This window comes from Scylla paramamosain, chromosome 13 (assembly GCF_035594125.1).
Source record: "Scylla paramamosain isolate STU-SP2022 chromosome 13, ASM3559412v1, whole genome shotgun sequence".
Lineage (NCBI taxonomy): Eukaryota > Metazoa > Arthropoda > Malacostraca > Decapoda > Portunidae > Scylla > Scylla paramamosain.
Genome location: NC_087163.1, coordinates 22,929,331 through 22,955,445, shown reverse-complemented (window position 1 = coordinate 22,955,445; position 26,115 = coordinate 22,929,331). Strand labels below are relative to the sequence as shown.

The window sequence follows — 26,115 nt, the reverse complement described above, 5'->3', positions numbered from 1 at the left end:
TTCCTTTCCTTCCTTTCCCTTCTCTTACAATTCCTTTCCCTTCCCATCCCTTCCCTTCCCTTCCCTTCCCTTCCCTTCCCTTGCTTTCCTTTCTCTCCCTTTCCCTTCCCTTCCCTTCCTTTCCCTTCCCTTCCCTTCCTTTCCCTTCCCCCTTCCTTATCTCCCCTTCCCTTCCCTTCCCTTCCCTTATCTTCCCTTCCTTCCCTTCCCTTCCCTTCCCTTTCCCTTCCTCTTCTCTTCTCTTCTCTTCTCTTCTCTTCTCTTCTCTTCTAATACACTCACTCGTCCTCCCTTCACTCATCTCCCCGTGTCCTCGCCGCCCCTCGCCTCGCTGCACTCCCCGGCTCCTGGTCAAAGCATCTCTCATTACATTGGCACTGGCCTCTCTTTGTAGGGGCTTTCTGTCCTCACGCCGCTATTCAGTTCTTGCCACCCACCTTATTCTGCGTCCCTTCCATTTTGTCACTCTTTCCTCGTCTGTGTTCCATGCGTTAAGGCAGTGAGTAGGAGAGAGAAAGGGAGAGAGAGGAGAGGGAGAAAGAGAGAGAAGGAGAGGGAAAGAGAGAGTTTGTGGTTTTGTTCATTATCTTTATCACTGCTATTCTTGTTTATCTTATTCTTTGTTTTATCTTATAGTATTCCGTTCCTTCATTCGTTCCATTTCCCATCCGCATGTCTTGTACAATTTTCCCTTCTTTCCTCTCCCTTTTCTGCTTCTCCCACTCTCCCACGTACACGCCTCCCTCCTGTAGTTGCCATTCCCTCATTCGCCTACTTCCTAATCCTCTTATACATTGCCTTCGTGTTCATGTACTCCTTCCCTTCTCCCTCCCTCCTTCCTTTCCTCTTCCACGTATACATTCCACTTGTATTTACCCATTCCTTACTCATCTACAGCTTCATCCTTCTCTTACATTACCCCCCTATTTGCTTACTCCTTTCCTAACCCTTTCCTTTACGCATATACCTCCTCCTCCTCATCCTCCAGCCCAATGTATTCATGTACTCCTCTTCCTCCTTTCCCTCCTTCCCTCTCCCCGCTCACGACTGCCAGCGCCGGAGTCTCCACGAAGCGCCCGGCCGCTGTAAAGTGCAGGTGCTCACAACTTATTATCTAACAGTATTAATGTTATCCGGCCGCCAGACAACCGCTTCGCCGCTTATCCCAGCCAGGGCGGAGCGCGTTGGTCCTACTGGGGAAACTGGTGGGGAAGGTGAGGGAAGGGGGATAGGTAGTGCTCAGGTTGGGTGGTTAAGGAAGGTTTAGCGTCCTGCAGGAATGAGAAAAGGATGCAGGAGTGTGTAGGGTTGAGATGTGTTTGTATGTGTGTTTACGTCTGTGTGCATAATGTTTGTTGATGATGTACTCGTTTGAGGCTTTGTGTGTGTGTGTGTGTGTGTGTGTGTGTGTGAGAGAGAGAGAGAGAGAGTGTGAGAGTGTGATACCGAACGGAAAGTGGAAATAAGAACGGGAAGAGGAAAAAGAAATGTGAGGACGAGAACAAGGAGGACGACGACGAGGAGGAGGAGGAGGAAGAGGAGGAGGAGGGTAAGGAAGAAAGGAAGGAGGAGAAGTGTAATAGAGCGGGAGGGGCACGAGGAATCAATACCCAGGACAGCACGCGCGGCTGATAGGATAACCGGAGGAAATGAGAGGAAGAGCGGGGAAGGAGGGAGAGAAGGGAGGAAAATTAGCCGTCGGAGGGAAGCGGAAGACGGGGAGATGAAGATTGGAGGAGGAAAATGGCACCTAGTCAGTAAATGTGTCTCCCACTCATTACCTCCAACAACGACTCGACGGCGGAGAGAGAGAGAGAGAGAGAGAGAGAGAGAGAGAGAGAGAGAGAGAGAGAGAGAGAGAGAGAGAGAGAGAGAAAGAATAACGAGATACGAGATGGAGGCGCAAAGATCATAGTGTGTTGATTCACTGAGAGGAGGGAGAGGTGGAGGGAGTCTGGGGTGGAGAACGTGGAGGAAAAGTAATGTCTGAGGAGGGGAGAAGAGGCGGAGTTAGGGAAAGGGTAAAGAACTGATGCTTATGAGAGGGCTGGCAAGGGGGAGGTGATGCTGGGGACGGAGAGAAGAGGGAAGGGAAAGTAAAGGAAAGAAATGCACGTATTTCTCAAAGGAGGAGAGTGAAGATGCATCCAGGGAAGGGAGTGGGAACGAGGTAATGACAACAGGTGGAAGGAGGGAAGGAGAACAAAGGATAGGAAACAGAGATATAGTTAAAAGTGAAGGAAGGAAGAGAGAAAATGGTACCAGCGGGTGTGTGTTCCTGTGTGTGTTAGTGTGTAGGGCTGGATATTTGGCTAGATGTGAGTGTCTGGTGCAGAATCCCTAGGGCTGAGGGAGGGAGCAGAACGGAGGGCAATGTAGTGAAGTGTCAAAAGGTCAGGGAAATGAACAGTTAAAGGTGTTGCTGTCAGCGCGCCAAGGATCACCACTTCGCTAACACTCAGGCATCACTCAGACATCTTGGTGCATTCCTGGCCATCAGTTAAGCAAGCACACTCACTATACTGCTTCCATACTACTGTACTACTTATACCACAGCCTTCAGCGTCTTCCCTCAATCCTCCTTCTGATATGCTAAGAATCTACCGTTGCTCAGGTCTTGTTAGCAGACTCTCAGCGGATCAGAGGGACTTTGCGATGAGATTGAAAGCACAAAAACAATGGATATAAGGGCAGAAGTTAGCTTGACGTTCGACCACCACTGTACATCTCGTTAAAAGGCAGTGATCAAAAACTCCCTGTCCTCGCGCAGCACTGCCGAGAGAGAGAGAGAGAGAGAGAGAGAGAGAGAGAGAGAGAGAGAGAGAGAGAGAGAGAGAGAGAGAGAGAGAGAGAGAGAGAAAATGCAGTAACCCAGGTGTGCTCCGAGCCCCTACACCCTTGATTACTTCCTCCAGGTAATTGGGCAGGTGATGGGGTAGTTGAGAGGGACACAAAAAGAGTATCTCGTGTATTTTATTTCTGAGATGGAGTTATGAGGGAATATTTCGGGGGACGCCTGTGCTGGAGGTGTCGTTGTGGGGGTGACGGACGTGAGGGGGCGGGTGTGGAAGCGAAGGGTTTGGAAAGATACGTTCTGCGTTGTGGGAAGAGCAGTGATAAAGAAGGATGGTTGTATGAAGAGAGGAGAGACGAGGGTGATTGGAAGGCTTAATCGTGTGTGTGTGTGTGTGTGTGTGTGTGTGTGTGTGTGTGTGTGTGTGTGTGTGTGTGTGAGCATTGGAGTTAAGCTGCATTTGTTCCATCTTTGTATCTGCATTATTTTTAATTTTATTTTCTTTATTATGTTTTGTTTACTTTTATTTTGTGCTACCGAATGCAGTACTCTTTAAACTCGAGAGAGAGAGAGAGAGAGAGAGAGAGAGAGAGAGAGAGAGAGAGAGAGAGAGAGAGAGAGAGAGAGAGAGAGAGAGAGACTCCCACACATAATTTGGGGTACGCAGCAGCAGCAGCAGCAGCAGCAGCAGCAGAATCAAGGCAGCATAGTCATTAATTTAACTCAGCCTCCTAACTGGAATCGGGCGGCATTTTCTTTCCTCTTCTCCATTTTTGCTTCTGTCCCATCCCTTCCCTTCCCTTCCCTTCCCTTCCCATTTCTTCTCTTTCCTATCCTTTCCATCTCCTCCCTTCCCTTCCCTTCCCTTCCCTTCTCTTCCCATCTTTTCCTCTCCCTCTTATTCTCTTGCCTATTGCCTTCATCATCCCTTCCCTTCCCTTTCCCTTCCTTTCCTCCATCGCTTTTGGTATTCTTATTCCTTCCCTTCACCATCCCTTCTCTTCCCTACCCTTCAACCCTTCACTGTATCCACACCACACCATTTTTACCGTCTTTCACTGTCTTTCCTGTCCACTCTCCCCTTCCCTTTCCTTCCAAAAGTACCTCCATCCCTCTCCTTTCCTCTCCATCCCTCCAAACTGCCTTTCATTTCTCCCTCCTGGAAACGGAAGGAGATTTGAGGCTGAGGAGGAAAAAGATGGACCTCCTGTCACTCTCTCTCTCTCTCTCTCTCTCTCTCTCTCTCTCTCTCTCTCTCTCTCTCTCTCTCTCTCTCTCTCTCTCTCTCTCTCTCTCTCTCTCTCTCTCTCTCTCTCTCTCTCTCTCTCTCTCCCTCTCTCCCTCTCACTCCCTCTCACTCCTCACTGCCTCTCCCAGTGCGGGGTGAGGGAGGCATTTGTCACTGTGGCAGATAAAAATATCGTGACAGAGGAAGTAATTTCGGGGGAGGGGGAGGGGAGTGAGTGGGGGTTGGTAGGATACGAGCATCTGGGAGGGAGTGGAGGAGGAGGAGGAGGAGGGAAAAAAGACCGGAAGACGTAGCTTGGAGTCAGCGGGAGGTGATATCAACCCAGAGAGAGAGAGAGAGAGAGAGAGAGAGAGAGAGAGAGAGAGAGAGAGAGAGAGACTCCTCACATCTGATAACGCTTCCCTGCCCCGTGTCCCCGTCTGGCTGCGCGGCGCCCCTGTGTTGCTAAAGGGGCCGCAGGGAAAATTAATCACAGGTCATGACAAGTGAGCCGGACGTCACCTGGGCGAGGGCGACGAGGAGGGGAAGGCAAACACGTGAGGGGAGGCGCCGGGGAGGGGAGGGAGAGATGGGAAGGGAGGGCTGGAGATGGTGGGAAGGAGTGGGAAGGTGAAGGTCTAAGAGAGAGAGAGAGAGAAATGCATAACACAGTCTTAGTATACGTATCTAGATGCTTTTGATTAGTAGTAGTAGTAGTAGTAGTAGTAGTAGTAGTAGTAGTAGTAGTAGTAGTAGTAGTAATAGTAGTAGTAGTAGTAGCATTTATGTTTATTGGCGCTGCTTCTTATGTTATGATAAAAAAAGGTAGTAATTTCTGATTTTTTTTATTAATCTCTCTCTCTCTCTCTCTCTCTCTCTCTCTCTCTCTCTCTCTCTCTCTCTCTCTCTCTCTCTCTCTCTCTCTCTCTCTCTCTCTCTCTCTCTCTCTCTCTCGTTCTGTCAGTCTACGTAGGCTCATGTTCCTCCCATCCTCGAGTCCTGAGTCCTCCCGCCCTCCCCCCGCCCTTCTAAGCCTCAGGCCCCTATGTTTGCCTCACTTGAGCAACCATCAGAACGACGATTCAATTTGAGTCTCCATAGCGTTTGTGGCAGGGAGTGGTAGGCCTAAGGAGAGACATGGAGGGCGTGTGGAGGGGCGTAGAGTACCGTGGAAGACCGTGGAAGATGTGTGGAGATTGTTAAGAATTGATAGGGGCGTGTGGAGAGACGTGGAGGGCGTGTGCAGGTTAGTTGGCATAGAGGTAGAGAGAAGTGGGCTGGCGTGTATAGAGTAGTGCAGGAAGTAGGGTCGTGGAAAGTGTGGAATTTGTGTGGAGAGGCGTGGAAGGAATGTGGAGCGGCGTGGAGGGCTTGTTGACATGGCAGCCTGGTGGAAGGCAGTAGAAGAAGAAGAAAAAAAAGAGATTATAAAGTAAGACGGTGGACTGAACGCGAAGGGGCAGGCAATTTTAGGCTTTACGGAGGTGAGTGATAGGCTTACGATGACCACTTGTAAGCCTGTGTGTGTGTGTGTGTGTGTGTGTGTCCACTTGTATATTTGCATTTCCGTAGGTCTTCAGAATAGCAGATACAGTGACGAAAAAAAAAAAAAGATGGAGGCGGTCAAACTTGTCCACTTAGTTTGCGAGAAAGAAGACGACACATATTCTCAGACTCCTCCTTGCATGAATAAATGAGGAGGAGGAGGAAGAGGAAGAGGAGGAGGGTCACTTAATATTTCCCAGGACCACCCTCTGTTAATCTCCTTCGCCTTCATTATGCAGGAGTGACAAAGGCTGGAGGAGGCGGAGAAGGAGGATGAGAAGGAGGGAGTGGAAGAAGCGGACGAGGAACACATAGGATGAACGTACTTAGGACACTTGTTGGTCTATTATGAGAACATCTACCACAGCTGGCGGCACAGGATGAACCATAGGGCTGTTTATGAATCCCTAACCACGTCAGCTTGCATTTAAAAACCACCGTGTCTCTCATAAAAGGACGAATTAAATTTTTATAGCACTGTAAAGAGTAAGATGACATTATTTTCGTGTACTGGGGGGCATAGCATGATCGGTGCCCTACATTAGCTGCCGTGACACTTCTCAGCCTTAAAGCTAAAGGTAAAACATGACTTATATAAATCTCCTTCTCTTAGATCTTTCAAAAGGTGATGGAGGAGAAAGAAGAAGAGGAGGAGGAATTGCTGCCGGACCAGGTGTGTTGGGGCGACAGGTGTGACTAGAAGTGGCTGCTTGTTGAAATCGTGATGGAATGTGCTCTCTGCTGTGGCGGCGCCTATTCTGCATTCATGAGCTCAGAGTGATGCGAGAGGTGGTGTCAGAGAGAGAGAGAGAGAGAGAGAGAGAGAGAGAGAGAGAGTAATTCCACCTCACAAATTTAACGAAACACTTATGCTACCGACTTCACAGGAACCAATATACAGAGAAAAGAAAACGCAATCCCTAAGACACACATAGAAAACGTATCTCTTAGGCATAGAACTCAACTGCTATACCCCCAGCCTCCCAGTGTGGCCCTCTCCCCTCCCTCCTCTCGACTCCGTGTAAGATTTAAACGCTTATAAAGTAGTAGTGGGGTTTGACCTATCAGCGTGGGGACGAGCACATGGTTACGGAATGGCTTGCGTGTGTATTAGTGATGGGGACCTTTCTACTGTGCTGGGGTCTGTAGGTGTGTAGGGTTTGGGGGATGGGGGAAGCCGCGCACGGAGACACGGACACCGCCACCTTAGACGTGACCTTAACGAGAAATTTCATGAGAGCTTCTTCGTAAGGTTTGTGTCTGTTGTTGTTGTTGTTGTTGTTGTTGTTGTTGTTGTTGTTGTTGTTGTTGCCCTCGTCGTCGTCGTCGTCGTTGTTGTTCTTGTTGTTCATTGGTCGTTTTGTAGTTGTTATTGTGGTTGTATTTTGCTTTCTTTCGTGGTCTTTTTTCTTCATATTCTTTTCTTCATCTTCGTTTTCTTCGTCCTCCTCCTTCTCCTCCTCCTCCTCCTCCTCCTCCTCCTCCTCCTCCTCCTCCTCCTCCTCTTCATCTTCTTCTTCTTCTTCTTCTTCTTTCTGCTACTTCTTCTTCTTATTATTATTATTATTATTATTATTATTATTATTATTATTATCATCATCATCATCATCATCATCATCATCATCATCATCATCATCATCATCATCATCACCACCACCACCATTAGTATTATTATCCTATTCAACATTCACCCACACACTCCCTGAGAAGTAGAGAAATAAAGAAGAACCCCGTTTAAGAGATTCAAAATGACATAACGTAGGTAGGAGGAAAGCAGAAGAAAAGGAAGAAAGCACAGGTAGGAGAAGAGCACTAATCCTTTCTGTCAACTCCACACCTCACCCTTTCCCTTCCTGAAAGCCGCCAGAGATGGTGCATAATCTGAAAAAAAGCGTTGCAATTAGATGGTGGAAGGAAGGTGGGACGAAGGGTGTTGATGTTAGAGATATGAGTGCGTGTGGGGCCAGCGTGAATCCATCTGTGTGGCTCTCAGGGTATGGTCTAGGTGAAACAGAAATATGTCTGTTTGTGGTAGGTGTGGTAATGGTGGTAGTAGTAACAGTCTGAGAGGAACTTCAAGGACCTAGATTGGCTCTTCTTTAGTTTTAGTTCTCTTTCTTCTTGGGAGAGACAGTGTGCCTTTCTTTATTTTTTATTTTTATTTTTTTATTTATTTAAACCTGAAAGAGCTTTTACCCTTGAGTTTTCCTCCCTTGTGAAAAAAAAGATAGTAACAGTTGTAGTTCAAGATCACTACATAACTTATTTGATATGATACATCCTTAAGGAAGGTAATAATAATTGACAACTGGAGTATGTATATGCATACTTGTATTGAGTAAATGATTCCTTCTAGTCATATTATATGGATTGAGAAGCTGGAATCTTAGAAAAGTCATATATATTTCAGGGAAAAGACAGAAGAGTAAGGAATGGGAGGATTGCAGGCATGGGGAGGAATGGAGATGGGAATGTTGTGAGGGAAAAGACAAGGGTAAATAATGGGAGGACTGCAGGACATGGGGAGGAAGGGAGATGGGAAGGTTGTGAGGATGGAGGCGTCAAGACAACTCTATGCATAACAAGCAGGATAATAATGAGATGTCTGTATCTTGTGCTCTTGAATACACTTTTTTTTTTCTGTCACCAGTAGTGTCATCATCTTCAGCTCTTTCTCCTTACCATCCTCTGCGCAAACTATAATATTTCCTTATTTTAGGCTTCACCATCCTTTTCCATCTTCTCTTTACCTCTTATCCTCCTATTTTCACCCCTCACCTCTTCTTGGATCCCTTTTCTCATTCTTCCCTCTCCCTTTATTGCTTCTCTTTCTTCCTCCTTTCATTTTACTGTAGTCACTTTATCCTCTTTGTATGGCCCTTTCCTCATATTTCCCTCATATTCCTGCCATCACCTGTATATTCCTGTGCTCTCCTGCCTGTGTCCTGCCTCTGTGCTTCAAGTGTTCCTTCCCTTCCCTCCATCAGCGTGCCCTCCTCTGCTCATCGTTAGCACACATTAGGGATGGGAAGAAGGAGGGAGTGAGGAAGAATAAAAGAACTGTTATGGAGAGAGAGAGAGAGAGAGAGAGAGAGTCTAGGGATGTGTTTTGCCATGTTTAATTAAATGAGTGTCAGGTGGAGTGTTGGGTGCAGTGCTGGTCCTCTTTGTTGTGCTGGTCACTTGTTTGGTCACGTGCAGCATCTAGGTATGTACTGTGTATATGTATCAGAAAATGCACAATAGAAAAAATTTGTGTTTCTTCCTTTTAAGTAGACTGTGAACCAGGTATTTATCAGTTTGTATCTTTTGTAAAATTATCGCACTTAATGTTGTTTAGTAATGTGTTTGTTATTTTAATGATTTCTTTTGTTTCTCCTCAGATGGAAAGTGGAGTGGCCTGTCGTTTTCAGTGCAGCCTGTGGACACTGTGGTGCGGCGGCGGGGGCCGGCGTGGCTGCACTGCAAGGCACGGGGTCAGCCTGAGCCAACCCTCACCTGGCACCGCGACAACTCCCCCATCGACACCACAAGTGACTCCCGCAGGTACAGCAAACCATACCAACACTTGTCATGAAGAGTACCGTATTTTCACAACCAACACAGGTAATAAAAAAAACACTCCCCTTCCCCTTTGCATCTCACTTCAGGTATGTGCTGCCTAATGGGACGCTGCACTTCACGTGGGTGAATGGGCCAAGGTCAGAACAGACCGATGAGGGAATCTACCACTGCCAAGCTTCCTCCCCTGGTGTGGGCACTATTGTGTCCACTGGTGCCAGGTTAAGCATTGTGGGTAAGTGACATGACCCTCATTCACTGAAGCGCTGATCCATTGATAAGAAGTATACCTTTTGTGTTTTCAGGTACTATATGCATATATGTATTTAAGGTTGCACAATTGTAAGACTCAACAGTTGATGCATTGGTCATTAAATTTTAGAATAAAAATGGAAATATATAATTTCCATATACATAAAACCATTTACTTCCATCTTGCTGTGAGTGTTGTAAATGAGGATAGTTCAACTTTCTTTGATTTTTAAATTCAGCAATCTCACTATCAGAGTCAAGTGTGACTGCATTACAAGTCAACAGTTTTGTATGTGTGTCAGTCACATTCAGTGAATGTTAACTTGCAGCACCAGCAGCAGGGCTGGCACTGAACATTTGGGTCCCTCATGATAACAGCATGATCTGCATTTATGACATGTTTAACATGGTGCCCCTCCCTCTTCATTGAGACACAACATAAGCATGGTAATCATTCCAACATATACATGTTGGGACAAAAATTGATGTTGGTTTCATAATTAATGTAGATCACACTCTCCTATAATTGACTTGGGCAGTGAAAATTTTATTTTGGGATTAAAAAGTGATGTTTGATTTGTAATTCCTGTGGATTACACCCTCCCACAATTAACTAGTTCCTGTGATTCACTGACTCCATTAGCTCATCTCATTGATCATTGTCTGCACATACAAGAAAGTTATTCTATTTGCAATAACCAGTTGTGATTGAGTATAATCAAATGTTCTTCTACCAAAGCACACAAGCAGTCACATTCTTAGGGCATCTTTTGCTTTAGAGAGGACTGGTTAGGAAATCATGAGAAGAATACATCATTGAAGCTTGCCACCAGAGGCAAGAAACATGTTGACTTCATATTTTCCAAGGGAAGGTGATGAATTGTTTGTGCAGTGCAAGACATTGAAGTTGGCTTGGTTGTCAAAAACACATTGTTTCCACACTCAAAACCCAAGTCTTCTAGCACCACTTGACATTGACCTTCATTAATTACATACAGTTTTCACTCATTAGAAAACAGGTTAGAAATTAAAACATAGTAGCAGTAGCATTGACTTGTCTATTGTACAATTAAATACAAAAAGACCAAGATCTTTTCATTATGTTGTTTCATATGTTTTTCCACAGTGGAATAGCAATGAACCATTTAATATTTCCTTTATTCATAGTTAAAGAAAGGAACTATGTACAAAATATAATTGTATTGCATGTGAAGAAATCACAGTAAGCATTGTACATACTTTCATACAGGAATGTGCATTTATGAACCAGATAGCATTAACTAATCCTGTGCCAATCATTGGCTCACCTAACACCACTCATGCTTCATTTCTTTTCTCACAGGCGGCTGGGAAGAGGATGGTAATGCCAAACTTTGATCTTGTGCATGACATATTGTAATATGCATTCTACAATCAAACAGAGTCATTTGAATGCCCAAGTCTCTTTGATCTTGTGCATTTTCAAGCAGTGTTTGTCAGCAGCATAAAGAATGATGGCCTGAATAATCAATACTATCTCAATATTGTTTTCATTATGAGAGCCTTTTCTATCTCTATATGAGCAATGTATCTATGTCCTTATCTCTCCAGTCTCAATGAGACAATGCATTTTATCCAAATTTCACTATATAATTTTATGTGCTTACATTTTTTTTTTTTTTTTTTTTTTTGTATTAAACTTTTTAGATGAATTTCTTCTGATGCCCAGTGTATGGGAGTAATGTTTTAGTGGCTTACTGATTTTCATCTTCCCCCCCTGATGTAAATTATAGAAGGCTTTTGAATGAATATTGTTGCTGGAATGTGCTTTGCGTAAGTCTAAGTACCATTAACAACTAATACATTGCCTACAGCTGTGTATGTATTACTTTTCATATGATAAGAGGGACGTGGCTGGGCTGAACACTTCAAGGCTGGGTTAGCAGAATACTGTTACTGTATTCAATGTGTGTCATGTAAAGCAATGAAAAGAAATAGGTTAAGGGCCAAAGAATCCTCTGCTTTGTATTTTCACTCCTACAATAGAACAAGACATGACGTTTTGTCAAGGCTATCCTCCTGCAAGGGGGATGATGTCCTAGAATACATTGATAATCTGATCCAACATGTTCATATTATATTACCTGATTAAATTGTCTCTAATATTTTAAAGCAGATTTACTTAGTAAGGAAATAGGAAGGAATGAGTGAATATGCACCTCAATTTTTCCCAGAATTTTAGAGAATTTTTGTCCTATGTGGGAAGGATGTCACTCTTTCAGTACTGCAAAGATTCTTAGCTGAAGACACAGCTCTCTTCCCTCAGCTCTGCCAAAATTTGATGAGCAGCCTCAGGACATGACGGTGTTTGAGGGAGAGCGTGCCAGGTTTCCGTGTGCCCTCGCCAGCACCCCGTCACCCACCATCAAGTGGTTCAGAAACAGTCATCCACTAGAGCTTGATTCACGGATGACTCGCCTTCCATCTGGTGAGTGTCTATATGAGTTCATTATCATCAGAATCTAAGAGTCCAGTTTACTACTGCTACACTATTATAATAGACTTATCCCTTTTGCTGCATCACTTCCCATGTCTCATGTTCTGGCTTCATACTATTCTGTCTTGGTTCATTCATGCTGAGCTTCATCTTTTCATCAGTTTCTCAGACCACATCAGCATTTTCTTTTCTCAACTATATTTTCTTTTAACTTTGTTTTATTTACAATTCTTGACATATAGTGATAGATATACCTACATCATTTTACAAAGTAGCTTTAGTTTACAAAGGTCCCTTTCTTTAACAGGTGCCTTAGAAATAGAGAATGTAGCCACAACAGATGAAGGTGAATATTACTGCCAAGCCAGTAGCCTTGACAAGAGCAAGGTGTCACAGCAAGCTACACTCAACGTGGAAGAAGCCTATGCTCTCCGAGACACTCAGCGACCTGTGTTCATTGCTCGGCCAAAATCTGCTGTTGGCAAAGTTGGAGACAACATTACTCTTGATTGTGCTGCCAATGGATACCCAGAGCCAACTGTCGTGTGGCTAAAGGACGGAGCAACAATTGACATGGCGTAAGTTGCACATAACTAATCAGTTCTAGTAGCAAATGTCTTTTTATCAATGTATGTTTTGTGATAGGGAAGAATTGTGGATTGATTTGAGATTGTATGAACTTGGTGGTAGATTATTGAATGTGAAAAGTTTTCATGCAAATCTTACATTATTTTGTGTTCATGCGAATGTTGTTAGGGGAACGAATAAGATAAAGTTAGGTAGAGGTTTAAGACTGGTGAGTGCTGCTGGTAGAGAGAAAAATCTGAATCAGCTGCTGTTTGCTGATGATACTGCATTGGTATAGAAAAAAGAGAAGGAATACAAAAGATGATATGACATAGTACACCAATCCTCACTTCAGGAAGAGTCAAGCCATCACCAAGGATTAGTGTATCAAACTGGAGTGCCTTATTTCTCATGTAACTTGGAAAGATTCTTTATGAAGATTTTTCTTGCTCCAGGGACTTGGACACACGTTTCTTGTTTTTTGGCACCACGAGAAGCTTGCAGATAATTGGACTCAAGCAGGAGGATAAAGGGACATACATGTGTCGGGCAGAGAACAGGGAAGATTCTGTGGATGCTGTGGCTCATATACAAGTCCAAGGTGAGCACATGTACTTGAGCTGTGTGTGTGTGTGTGTGTGTGTGGGGAATTAGTTTATTAGTGGGTGTAGTTGTGTGTGAAATTAAATACAGTAAGTACCATGTATTTGATCATAATCACTGACATGTGAAAAATGATGTGACAGTTGCTCCAAGATTTGTGAAGCAGCCCATCAGCACATTGGCATATGAAAAAGAAGATGTAGAGTTGGAGTGTAATGTGTATGGTGAACCAGAGCCAACCGTCTACTGGCTGAAGAACGGTGAATTGCTGGTTGAAACTGAATATTTTCAGGTGAGTGTTGACTTTGTTGTCATCTATGATGATAATAGATGGATTTTTCATTTGTAGTTTTTTATTTATTTAGTTATTCATTTATTTATTTTATTTATTTTATTTTATTTTATTTATTTATTTTATTTATTTTATTTATTTATTTTTTTTCAAATGGGTTGAAGAGTAACAATGAAAACTATAACAGCTTTTCATTGTTAATTTGGCTGTAGTTAACACTGGAACATATCACAGATTGTCGGTGGCAACAACTTGAAGATCCTGGGACTGGTGAGAGAGGACTCGGGAATGTACCAGTGTGTGGCGCACAACTCAGCAGGGGACACTCAAGCTGCCGCTCAGCTGCGAGTCCTCAAGTCAAGTAAGAGCCAGAAGTTTCCTAAAGGCAGATTGTTTTCATGTTGTAACCCTTCTTTTGCATTTATGAGTACTCACATGTTGTGAACTGTGTAGGACTTAGGGAGTGTAACCTTGCTGTTTTTAAATTTTCAGTGAGCTGAAGCTGATAACATTTTCCTTATCATCAAACAGACAAATGAGCATTTCATTAGGCATCTACAGTAATGATACAGTACTAAAGTTGTAGTTTAAAATTTTATGTTTGATTTATTCATATTGGTGCATGTGCTTCATAGCATGCATGTAAATAATTTTTGATCTGTGTTCATAACCCTGAAGACTGGATCAAAACTGTAGCACACTCTACGGGTAAAGCACATCCCCCCTTTTCTTTTTTTTCTTTCTTTCTTTTTTTTTTTCTACTTAATTTGTTTTTCCCCATGGTCTGCCTTCCTTGTTCAATATATATATATATATATATATATATATATATATATATATATATATATATATATATATATATATATATATATATATATATATATATATATATATATATATATATATATATATATATATATTCAGTGAAACTGAGTGGCATTAAATCCCCAGTAATGTTTGACCAGCCATTTAGGTTCTTTTCATTGTTTTCATTAATTTTTACTAAATTGTGATTTACCCAAGCATTATTACTTTTGTTGTGGTATTGTGATAATGAGTTGTCTGGGGTCACCCTCAGGAAGGAGCATGCCCTCAGACCCCACAGCCACCACCACCATCAGCACAATCATTCAAGGTGAGTTTCTTTGAATCATTGCTGCCAGTACCTAACATAAGTGAAGCTTTTGTTTAGATATGAATCTTCACTCCTGGACTGGTTGCAGGTTGTGGGGTAAGATAAGAAAATACCTGGAGTATTTTTTTCTGTATCATGTATTACTTCTCTTTTTGTTCAATCTCTGTTTGAGTTGTAATACCTTGGAAACTTATTTCTGAAGCATGAGGAAAGCCAAGTAGTGACAGGACTGTTAAGTTTGAAACTCCACTTGGATCATGAGGATCATTGTAGCCTAATTGGTAAGGTGCCATGTGCTGTGAGTGCCTTGGCAAGGGCAGAGACTTTTTGTTCCTGTATCAATTGACCTTATTGTTAAAGTTTAGTGCGCATCCCGACTCTGTATGGTATTTTGTATGTTATTTTTGTCACATTTGTATTATCAAGTAAATAACCACTGATAGGAACTAAATGTATTGCCTAATAAGAATTGTCTTCACATGAAGGTGTTTAATCTCTCCCTGCAGGCATTCCTGAGAGAGGATCTTACCTTCCTGAAGGTCAAGACTCAGATGGGGTTCACCCTCAGGCTCCCTCTGCACCAAGACTCCTTCAGGCCATCATTGCCAGCAACAGGTTCATCACACTAGCCTGGCATGAACCCGAATTCAACAATGACCATATTGTGGGCTACTCAGTGTTCTACAGGCAGGAAGACTCCCTCAGGTGAGGATTGCATTTTTGCCAAGGACTTTATTTGTTTTACTGTTTGTGCTTTACTTCCTAAAAGTTATTATTATTATTATTATTATTATTATTATTATTATTATTATTATTATTATTATTATTATTATTATTATTATTATTATCATTATTATTATTTTTTTTTTATTATTATTATTATGTTGGATCTGAAAGACACTTTATTTCAGTGGATTGCTTCTTTCTCAGTCTATTCACAAGGACAATTCACTGTACAGTGCACTAAGCACTTAATATTTTGATATTTTATGGTCAGTACAACTCTTAGATTTCAGTTATCCATCATTTCTTCATCATCATTAGCCTCCATGACTCAGCTGCAGAACAAAGCCTCCCCACAATTTTCTGCATGAATTTCTGTTATTAACCCATCTATTCTTGTTCATGCCAACAAAACTTCTCATCTCTCCCATCCAGTTCTGTTTTTGCTTTGTGAAAGACTGCTAGGTATTCTTTATGGTGAGACTTATTGCATGGAAGTAATTTGTGCTGCCTTGATCCTCTTCATTGCAGGGAGCGTGTCCAGAATGTGAGTGCCAGCTCCTCCAGTGAAGGGCTTGATGAGTACAAAACTCAGATCAGTGACCTCATCCCTGGGAGCAACTATATGGTGCGAGTGGTGGCCCACACCTCCAACGGATTGGTTGGAGCTTCCACTGAGGATGTGCGAGTGTTCACCAAGCCTGATCTTGATCTTCCTTCAGCTCCAGAAAATCTTAAAGTAGTTCCCACCTCTCCAACAAGTTTGGAAGTCACTTGGTCACCTCCAAGATTAGCAAGAACACCCATCATTGGTTATACTATGTTTTATATGCAGGTGTGTATAGAGTTTCAAGATATTTAGGTGCTTGACTTACTTTTTATCTTCCTAAGCGTTGGGCTGCCCTCTCCTGTTTAGAAATACTATGCTGGAGTGTTATGGATAAGTTTATTGGTGATAATAAATTCTCAGATTTAATCTGTTTAAAACTTTTCTTTCTTTTTTAGGTGGGATCAGCAGAAGAACATGAAGTGGAAGTCACTGGCACATCTTATGATCTTCAAGGTCTTGACCAGTTTACTGAGTACAGTGTGTGGTTGACAGCCGTCAATGGCAACGGTAGAGGAGATGCCACTCCAGAAGTCACCGCTAGAACCTTCTCAGACGTGCCCTCAAAGGAGCCACAGAATGTTACTGTTGAGGCAGCCAGCTCAGAGGTAAGCTGGGAAAGATTTCCTTAGCAAACACATCATTTAAAATTTTGCTTCAAGTACCTTTGGAATCATCAGCACTTTTGCTATTGGTTTAGTCAAAATAATTTTCATTCATCTTATGCATACATTGAATTTTGGATCAGATCTACATAATGTTCTCTCAGGGTATCATTTTTGTAATTTTCCAGTTATCAAGTCTTATATATATGCCTTATTTTTCAGAGTCTTATCATCAGGTGGGAACCTCCACCAACTGAACATCAGAATGGAATCATCACTGGTTACAAAATCCGTTACAAGGAGCGAGGCAAATCAGGCTCCTCCAAAACGAGAACCACAGATGGTAACAGAAGACTCTTTCCACTTACAGAGCTCAAGAAAAGCACTCCCTATTCCATTAAGGTATGCTTTATATTTACCTCATTACATATATATATATATATATATATATATATATATATATATATATATATATATATATATATATATATATATATATATATATATATATATATATATATATATATATATATATATATATATATATATATATATATATATATATATATGGTGTCCCATAAGTTTCCATACATAGGAAAATTATAAGAAATTATAGAATTATAAAAAAAAACATTTTTATTTATATAATATGCTCTACATGACTGCTTTTGTGTTGAAAACACATTTCATTGCATGTCCTCCACTGCTGAAGAACACGTTCAAACATCTGGATTTATGCTTGTAATGGCGTTCTTGATACCATATGTATGGAAACTTATGGGACACCATATATATATATATATATATATATATATATATATATATATATATATATATATATATATATATATATATATATATATATATGGTGGAACCTCGATTCACAAACTTAATCCTTTTCATGACTCAGTTTGCAAACTGAAACAATTTTTCCTGCTGAAGTTACTGTAAATACAATTAAACCATTCTAGCATCAGAAACATTGCATTTTTTCATTTTCAGTGTTTTCTGTGACAGAACAAATCATTGTGCAAGTGTCTAGCCTCTTCACAAATTATTGCCTTTCTAACATTATCTGCAGCCAGTTGCTTTTCATTTTATCCATACTAACAACAATTTTTCCACTTCATCTATCACATTAGGCCTTTGCTTCAGTATCATAGTCACTCCTTTAGCCACATCAGCCACCTTTACTATCTCTTTGCTCTTCAAGACTACAGATGGTGGATTTTGCCTTATGGTAATGTCTGGCAATGTTGGAAACACAAGTGCCATTCTCATGTTACACTCTTATTTCCTTCTTGAATTCACAGTAATACACTCAGGCTTCCTACTGCCACTATCACTTTTGATTTTTTAGGAGCCATAATGAGGGCTAAAATAACTCAATTAAAGCAAAAAAGATCCAGTAAGTAATGTTTACAAACAAAGTACTCATTTGAACACTGTTCACAGCAGGTGCTCCATAATGCACCTGATGGTGTACTTACTGGCTGAGGGGGTTTGCAGAGCATTCACACACCAAAACACTGTTCATGAACCAATGCAAAAGTTATTAGGAAAATCTGTTCATGAACCGATGAACCAATTTGTGAACAGGAATGTTCATGAACTGAGATTTTACTGTATATATAAATACATAAAAGACATCTTAAGAATCTGAAATTTTTATCTATAAATGTAAGTTTATTACTTACAAAAGCAGAACAAGCATGTATTTTTACATAAATGACCACAACTGGCTTCATAAACTGCCTCTAGTGGGACAGACCGACATTCTGAAGTAGGAAATTTTGGGATTGTTAGAAAGAATTTACAACTTTGAAAACTTTTACATTATTTTATTTCATTCTATATATTTATTTATTTGTTTCCAATTAACATCTCAAAATAGATTATGGATAATTGAACTTGAGTGAGGCACTCAGGTTGAGTGTTCAGATACTTTGCACACACATTTATGAAGCTCTTCTACAGAGTACACCCAGGAAAATTCTAATGTCCCTTTTTTGCATTTAATTTGTCATAGTCATACAATATACATATATGACAGGGAAGTGTAATTGGTAACTGAAATTTCATCATAATATAATCTGCTGCTTAAAATTTTCAGCTTGCTGCCCTCACTGTCAATGGTACAGGTCCATACACACAGTCCAAGCTGGCAGAGACATTTGCTAATGACCTGGATGAAAATCGAGTCCCAGACAAACCTGTCAGTTTGAAAGGTAACATCATATCCTATTATCTGTAGCACAAGATCATAATTTAGGAGTCATCATCATCATCATCATCATCATCATTTTGCAAGGCTTTGTCAGTCTCAACCTCGCATATGAGCAGGTTGGGTGGCAAGATGGAGCTGTCACTAAGTCTTTGAGACCTCACAGCTTATACTATAGGTGTTCCACTGAAAGAGAGAGAAAGCAGGGAGTGTGGCTTTTAGTTCAGCTTAGCTTATGGTGACTGTAGTTAACTAGTTATTTGTGCTAACAGGGTAGTCCAGAAGTATGGTTAAGTGAAATTTGTGCTTCTGTGGGAAATGGATAAGATAGATACACTCATTTTGCATAAATTCTTTTCTCCACTCTGTTGAGGTTTAGCTTATGTAATAGCATTGCCTAGAGTTTTGATAGATGGATGGGGAAGAGTGGCCTGTCATTGTAACTCTGACAGCAAAACACATCATAATGTATGATCATCACTGATAACTTCTACAATATGTACATAGGCACACATCATTGAGTCATAACATAGAGCAAGGGTGTTTTGCTGCTGCTTACCAAGATGTCTAAATAGAGTTATGGGATTGAGAATTAAGAGTCACTGTTCCATATGCATTGCTTTAGTTAGTATATTTATTCAGTGGTTCAATCTGTCCTGTTAATTTACTTGTTACAGTTTCCAGTGTTGATATGGTGATATGATTAATTTATGAAAATATAAATACACCCTTTAATATGTGATTGTTTTTTTCATGGGATGCCAACAGCCGTGGCTCTGACAGACCACATCCGTGTGCGATGGCAGCCCCCGGCACAGCACAATGTGATGCTGCGTGGCTACACTATTGGCTGGGGCCCGGGAGTGCCAGACATATATTCCAAAATCGTGGACAGCAAGCAACTCAATTACATAATCGATAGACTAGGTATGTGTAGCTGTAATTTGTGGATCACGTCTATATTTCTCCATAAGAAGTGTATATTGCATATCACAGCTCTAAACTGTATTGCTCTTTTCTACAAGGGGATTATTTATTCTCACTTATGATACTGTCTTTACATTATATCGCTAATATATCTATGGCAAATTTCCATCTCCTCAGAACCCAACACAGAGTATGTAATTAGCCTGCGGGCCTTCAATAGTGTGGGAGACGGCCAGCCAGTGTATGAACAAGTGCGCACCCGGCCAGAAGAGGAGGAAATAGCACCAACGCTCGAGACTCCAGTGGGTGTGAAGGCTGTGGTGCTGACACCCTTCACAGTGGCGCTGCAGTGGACTGACACCACACTGAACAGAAACCAGGTGAGTGTTGCTGTGGTGTAGTACTGAGCCTCAACAGCACCCATAATATTCTGTTCTCTCTATCACCACCACCAATCCTCCTGCCATTTTCCTCATCCATTTCTTATCTACTGAAGTGTCTCAGCCCTAGTTCCACTAACAGCCTTATCACTCTCTCTCTTACATTCATTATAGCATTATGTTTATCCTTCTCCTTTCATATACCCCAATTGTCTTCAGAATATTCAAAGTGCTGTATTTGTTGGGTGTCCAGATGAAGTAATGGCTGAGTGTTAATATTGTGGTAACTAAGTAAATGTAATTATTAATTCAGAATTGTAGTGAATAAATTAACTTAGGTGATAAAAACTCCTCAGGTTTCAGGCTTCAGTGATCCTTTTGTCTTAACTTGTGAACCATTGTGCTACAAGTTTCAAGTCTCCTTCAGCATGTGTGAATTTTTCTTGCTCTTTTAAGCTGCTTCCATGATTCTCCAGTGTGTATAATTCAGTCTCTCAAGTAATTCATTATGCTGAGGATTTATTGCATCCTTTAATTATCCCTAAAGTTTATCATATTAAATATTACATATCCTTTGTGAAATCAATGATGTAAGTTTCAAAAATTTTCTCTCAATGTAATGTAATGTAATTTTTATCCCATTTCAGTACATCAGTGATACAAGATACTACACCGTGCGCTACACCACATTCTCCTCGGCATCATCCTCCAGCCCACGTTTCCGCTACATCAATGCAACAGACGTGACCTGTCTCATTGACAACCTCAAGCCGTCAACGGTATATGAATTTGCTGTGAAAACAATAAAGGTAAGAGATATTACCTTAATTATGTCATCAATTCTTAATGAAACGAGAATTGATACAGATTTTCCTTAAGATGCAAGGACTCGCAGTGTTTATCCATGCAAAAGGCAGTTTTATTTAGAAAGTCCTCATTATATCATCATCATCATCATTCCTTTTTTTTTTTTTTTTTTTTTTTTTTTACCTCTCCATTTTGACAGTACATTTGCTATTTACATTATTATTTATTTAGTGTCTTTATATCATTACTATCTACAGTGAGAGAAGAAGCAGTCATTAATTCATCCCTAACTCTGCTTGTGTCCCATCACTCACCTCAGCATCCTTTGGTTGCTCACAACAGGGTAAGCGTGAGTCTCCCTGGAGTCTGGTTGCCTCCAACACAACGCTGGTGGCACGTCCATCGTCTCCACCTCGAGATGTAACAGTGGTCACCATCCCTGATGAACCCTCTACTGTCATCTTCAATTGGCAGCCTCCAAAGCAAAACAATGGAAAAATCACAGGTGGACTCATATTTTTATTTTAAGAATAGTGGTCTCAGCCGTAAGACTTGAATAAATGAATATTTAATGTATCAAAATTTTGTATGTCAAAAAGATATTATATATTAAAAAAAATTCTCATACTGAATTATGTTCAATTTATGTATGAAACTGAAACTAGTCATTGGCAAACGAGAATAAAAAAAAAAAACAGTGTGTGATGGAAAAGGATGGAAGGTATTTTGGTAATTGTTTGCTGATGACAACACAGCTCTTGTGAATGGTTGGAAGGAGCTGCAGAATATAATCACCACTTAATCAGAAACAATGCCAGTTAAATAATAGCAAAATATCTATATCCTTTTAAACATGCAAATTAGCAAGTACCTTTATGACAATGAATAACATGAGTTTTGCTGTTCAGTAGGTTCAGTCATTTAAGAGAAACTGTGTTAATGAAGGTATAACTTCATTGCACACTAGCTTCCATGAAAAGAAAAAAGCTCAGCAATGATAGATAATAAGTAATCTTTGTTTTTTCCAGGTTATGTGATATTCTACACCACTGACCCAACGGGAAGTGATTGGGTGATGGAGAACGTGATGGGAGACAGAATGACTTTCACAGTCCGTGGGTTGACACCTTCAACTCAGTACTTTTACAAGATGCATGCTCGCAATGTGAAAGGCTTTGGGCCATACTCATCTGTGGGAAATTTCACAACACTTCCAGGTAGGAAAATAGTTGAAAAGAAGCCTTCCCACAAACATCGTGTATCATTCATTCTGAAAGGGTGTTCAGGCATATCAGATTTATATGAATATATCTTTATTAACAGAGGTGTTGGGATCAACATACTCATCTTACGCTCAATTTGTCACAGGCTCAAGTCCTGCATTGGGCAGAAATATAACATTCTAATGTCACTTTTTTTTTAGAGATGAGCTATTTTTATACATCACTGACATTATTGTTATTGCAGCTGCTGGAAAGAGTATTGGTGAACCTCCAGGCTGGTTTGTGGACAAAGGAAGCTTGATTGTGCTGGTCATTGCTGGTGTAGCTGGAGCTGTTACGTTGCTTGGGGTTTTCGTGGCCCTCACACTGTACTGCCGGAGAGTCAAAACTGAACCTAGACCAAGCATTGTGTAAGTTTGTAATCATTGTGAAAAAATATACCTAGATGATTGTAAACCTTCCATAGTCATGATTGACCGTAAAGCGTAGGTCCACAGTCATACCTAGCTAATGCTGTGTAGTAGTTAGGAAATATTCTGATGTCTTTGCTGTAATTTTACAGAGTTGGTAGTTGTAGCAAAAGCAACAAGCCTGATGTTCAGCCTCCAGATCTGTGGATTCATCACGACCATCTGGAGCTGAAAAATTTTGACAAGGGTGAACGAAGCAACTCGCCAAATCATGCAGCCATTATCAACCACACAGGTTGGTGCAGAGATTCCAGAATTTCATTAAATTATATTTTTGTATACTTTACAGCAAAAGAGTACACAATATATGATGTGTGTTCTACCTTGTGACCTGTAAACTTTGTGTCTTTCTGATCCAGCAGCATTTAAGTGTAATTTTTATCCTATTTTTGTCCAACATACCTTGTGAAGATAGGTGTGAGACAGATCAGGGATGTCTGTTAACATGAGAACCATCTTGTGTTAGAATGTCAAAGGTATTGAGGATTCTGTGTGTATACTATCTGCATCTGAATGGCAAGCATCAATGATTTATTTTTTTGCTGTTGTCTGCAACTATGCTACATAGTAACTAATCCAGACTCACTGAGACAGAGTACTGCAAGATTTCCTGCATTGTATTGATTAGTCTGATCTGATTGCAACTGAGGCATTCATGGTTTGCATCCATGGATCAGGCAGACTTTCTTTCCCTGCACATTGTAGCTTCTGATCATATTGAAGAGAATAGGCTATGTACAAGACATAAATAGAGGTGTGACATTGCAGCAGGTAGGAACAGAAGGCTACTAATCTTGCCCTCCTGAATGGGTGTGTGTGAAGATTGTGTGTAGTAAAGGGAAACACTTGCTGAAAGAGACCAAAAGTGGCCTCAGCCACACCATGAAAGATGATAAAGAAGCAAGGCATGGAAAAAAAAGTGTACAAACACTGTTTCAAGAATTTAGAATGACAAGAAAGTCTGGTAATTTAACACTTTCTCTCTCTCTCTCTCTCTCTCTCTCTCTCTCTCTCTCTCTCTCTCTCTCTCTCTCTCTCTCTCTCTCTCTCTCTCTCTCTCTCTCTCTCTCTCTCTCTCTCTCTCTCTCTCTCTCTCTCTCTCTCTCTCTCTCTCTCTCTCTCTCTATATATAAAATAGTGACCTGCTTTGACAAACCATCTCCTCATGGATTTGTGCATTACTAAAATGTTTCCATTAATTACATAGAAAGTTTGTCATAAAAAATTAATAAAATGAATGTGGACTGGTGCTGTCACTCTAAATTTCAGAATTCCTAAAAATTTGAAAAGGTCTCAATATTTTGAGAAATTCCCATGGCAGAGGCATCATGTAATATGCATGTACATACAGCTTGAAATGTCTGGGACAGGTCAGCCATTTGGTGCAGGCTTTGGCAGTAAGATAATCATCCTCTGTCTTCCACTTGACATGGGAGAATCAGTGTAGTGCTTACCTAATTATTTTCATAGTGGTGGGCTTGGTGGCTGACTCTTGCCATTTGGTAGAGTAACCAAGATGTTAGCGTCATCTCCAAACTACACACTCTGAATGGTGCATTTACAACTTCTGGCAGTGGCAGTGGTTTAGAAACAAAGTATAGTAGAGCTTGGCATAATTTTATTATAGTCTTGTAAAATTTCTCACTGCTTCTTCTTTGGTCAGATATTCTTTATTAGCAATCATGTAAAGGTTGGTAAAACTAGGTGACTGATGAATTGCTAGTAAGTGGAAGTGCTTACAGATATAATTGTATATCTCATGATAGATCCTGTGTTTATGGACAGATTTCAGCTCTTAAGATTTTTAGCTTTTGCAAGGCAGCAGACAATGGTGGTGCTGTTAATTCTCAAAATTTTTACTATTTGTAGAATTTTTGTGTGTTGTAATTGTATTCTGAAGAAAAGCTAACTTTGCTGCTCCATAGATCCCCCGAACCTTTATGCTTGTGTAGATAATGTCGAGTGCACAAACCCACAGGACCAGAGTATGAACCTGATGACAAGAACACCACCTATACATCCACCTCCACCCTCGACCGCCGCACCCCTTACCAATCCACCTATCTGCGTAAGTTACCCGTCCTGCCATAAACCTTCTGTAGTGTGTAAGAGTTTCAGATAGACAAGTGGAGACATTTGTTGCATTATTATTATGAATGAAGCAGAAATGGCAGAACATAGATAAAAGGTTTGTCCTTTGTAAAAATTTGGTAAGTAGAAAAGTAATTTTATGTTAAAAAACTTGCATAACTTCAAAAAAGCTATCATGAAGGCTTATTTTATAAAGCTTAATACATATCATGGAAATTTACCTGATTGGTTGGTTCTGTCTGATAATTCTCTGATGTTCTCTAAATAGAGCTCTTTGGTAGCTCTTCCAGAATACATGCTCAGAAGGTTCACTGGTTAAAGGAGCAGAAGGCAAAGGAATGCATTATATCAATAATGTTGTACTTCTTACCACTTCTCACTACATACAGCTGCCTTGTGGCACCATGACCTATTCAGTGTTCTTTGACACTGCTCACAAACTATGATGCCCATGCCATCCAATGCCATTCAGCCTCATGGAGAGGTCTGCAAGTCACTCACCCAGGAAGAGAAAACTGAAGTCATCAGAATATATGATATTGCAAAATCCTATGGTGTCATCTTGTAGAGTGGACATGTGTCCTATCTTTAAATAAAGAAAATTCTGGTGAGAGGGACTGCCATGTGTAGGCCTGTAAGCTTCATGTACCTTCCCTTAAGTCATTTTGTTCTAATGAATGCATGTGGCAAATCATCAAATTCTAACAGAGCTCAAGTGTCCAAGACTCCCAGGATCTCAATGAAATATCAGTTGCCCTCTAATGATGCGCTATAATAGGGTGTGCCAGCTGTCCGCTTTTCTTCCATATTTTCTGCACAGTAAACTTCACTAACCAGACCTGAAAACTAGCATTCTAATGCAATTATCATGTCCCCTCCTCCCTATTTCTCTCTCTCTCTCTCTCTCTCTCTCTCTCTCTCTCTCTCTCTCTCTCTCTCTCTCTCTCTCTCTCTCTCTCTCTCTCTCTCTCTCTCTCTCTCTCTCTCTCTCTCTCTCTCTCTCTCTCTCTCTCTCTCTCTCTCTCTCTCTCTCTCCAAAAGTCCTTCTGAACATTTTGACAGACCATCTCACACTTACCATGATTTAATGGTGAGCTAATTGAGCAAAACCCCTCCTTCAATGCATTAAAGATATGCCTGCCACTGAACCATGATTATCACCAGGAAGAAAAATAAACATATCATTGATTAGGACAAATATATACAGATTAGGTTTAGTTTACATTTCTAATGGACCACTGATTACATATTGATTAAAGTGCCATTGATTGATCTTTTTCTGTGAACATCTGTCATATTTCAGTCAGTGAGTGACATAGTGTGTATTTATGACAACCCTGACATCACTCCACAGATCAATTACCAAACCATCACTCTCCCATTTATTTGTAAGTCTACACATGTCAGTGTTGACTGAGCTGCGTAATAGATACAGTCATCTGTCTTATTTCTGCATCTTATACATAAAACTTCAATTTTTATGCAATGAATACTTAGTAACATGGGGTGAAATTCAGGTTCTACATATTATGAAACAGATTTTAGATGTTGACCTCTCTGCTACATTAAAGTAAATTATTTGATTCACACCTGTGTGAAGTACTT

At 40.8% G+C, this 26,115-nt stretch overlaps 1 protein-coding gene across 1 annotated transcript in view; it reads left to right on the top strand.

The window, feature by feature from the left end:
• The window catches only part of LOC135106225 (neogenin-like), a 49,062-nt gene that overhangs the window by 9,327 nt on the left and 13,620 nt on the right, over window positions 1-26,115 (top strand). The window contains exons 4-27 of the mRNA XM_064014997.1: window positions 6,547-6,588; window positions 7,428-7,602; window positions 8,951-9,113; window positions 9,218-9,363; window positions 10,723-10,740; window positions 11,686-11,847; window positions 12,164-12,434; window positions 12,879-13,024; window positions 13,170-13,318; window positions 13,553-13,679; window positions 14,397-14,453; window positions 14,960-15,158; window positions 15,708-16,011; window positions 16,182-16,391; window positions 16,611-16,790; window positions 18,502-18,616; window positions 19,381-19,539; window positions 19,717-19,919; window positions 20,567-20,728; window positions 21,069-21,231; window positions 21,755-21,943; window positions 22,194-22,359; window positions 22,512-22,654; window positions 24,398-24,487. Of these exons, the coding sequence (XP_063871067.1) occupies window positions 6,547-6,588; window positions 7,428-7,602; window positions 8,951-9,113; window positions 9,218-9,363; window positions 10,723-10,740; window positions 11,686-11,847; window positions 12,164-12,434; window positions 12,879-13,024; window positions 13,170-13,318; window positions 13,553-13,679; window positions 14,397-14,453; window positions 14,960-15,158; window positions 15,708-16,011; window positions 16,182-16,391; window positions 16,611-16,790; window positions 18,502-18,616; window positions 19,381-19,539; window positions 19,717-19,919; window positions 20,567-20,728; window positions 21,069-21,231; window positions 21,755-21,943; window positions 22,194-22,359; window positions 22,512-22,654; window positions 24,398-24,487 (3,739 nt within the window). The remainder of the gene's footprint in view (window positions 1-6,546; window positions 6,589-7,427; window positions 7,603-8,950; window positions 9,114-9,217; window positions 9,364-10,722; window positions 10,741-11,685; window positions 11,848-12,163; window positions 12,435-12,878; window positions 13,025-13,169; window positions 13,319-13,552; window positions 13,680-14,396; window positions 14,454-14,959; window positions 15,159-15,707; window positions 16,012-16,181; window positions 16,392-16,610; window positions 16,791-18,501; window positions 18,617-19,380; window positions 19,540-19,716; window positions 19,920-20,566; window positions 20,729-21,068; window positions 21,232-21,754; window positions 21,944-22,193; window positions 22,360-22,511; window positions 22,655-24,397; window positions 24,488-26,115) is intronic.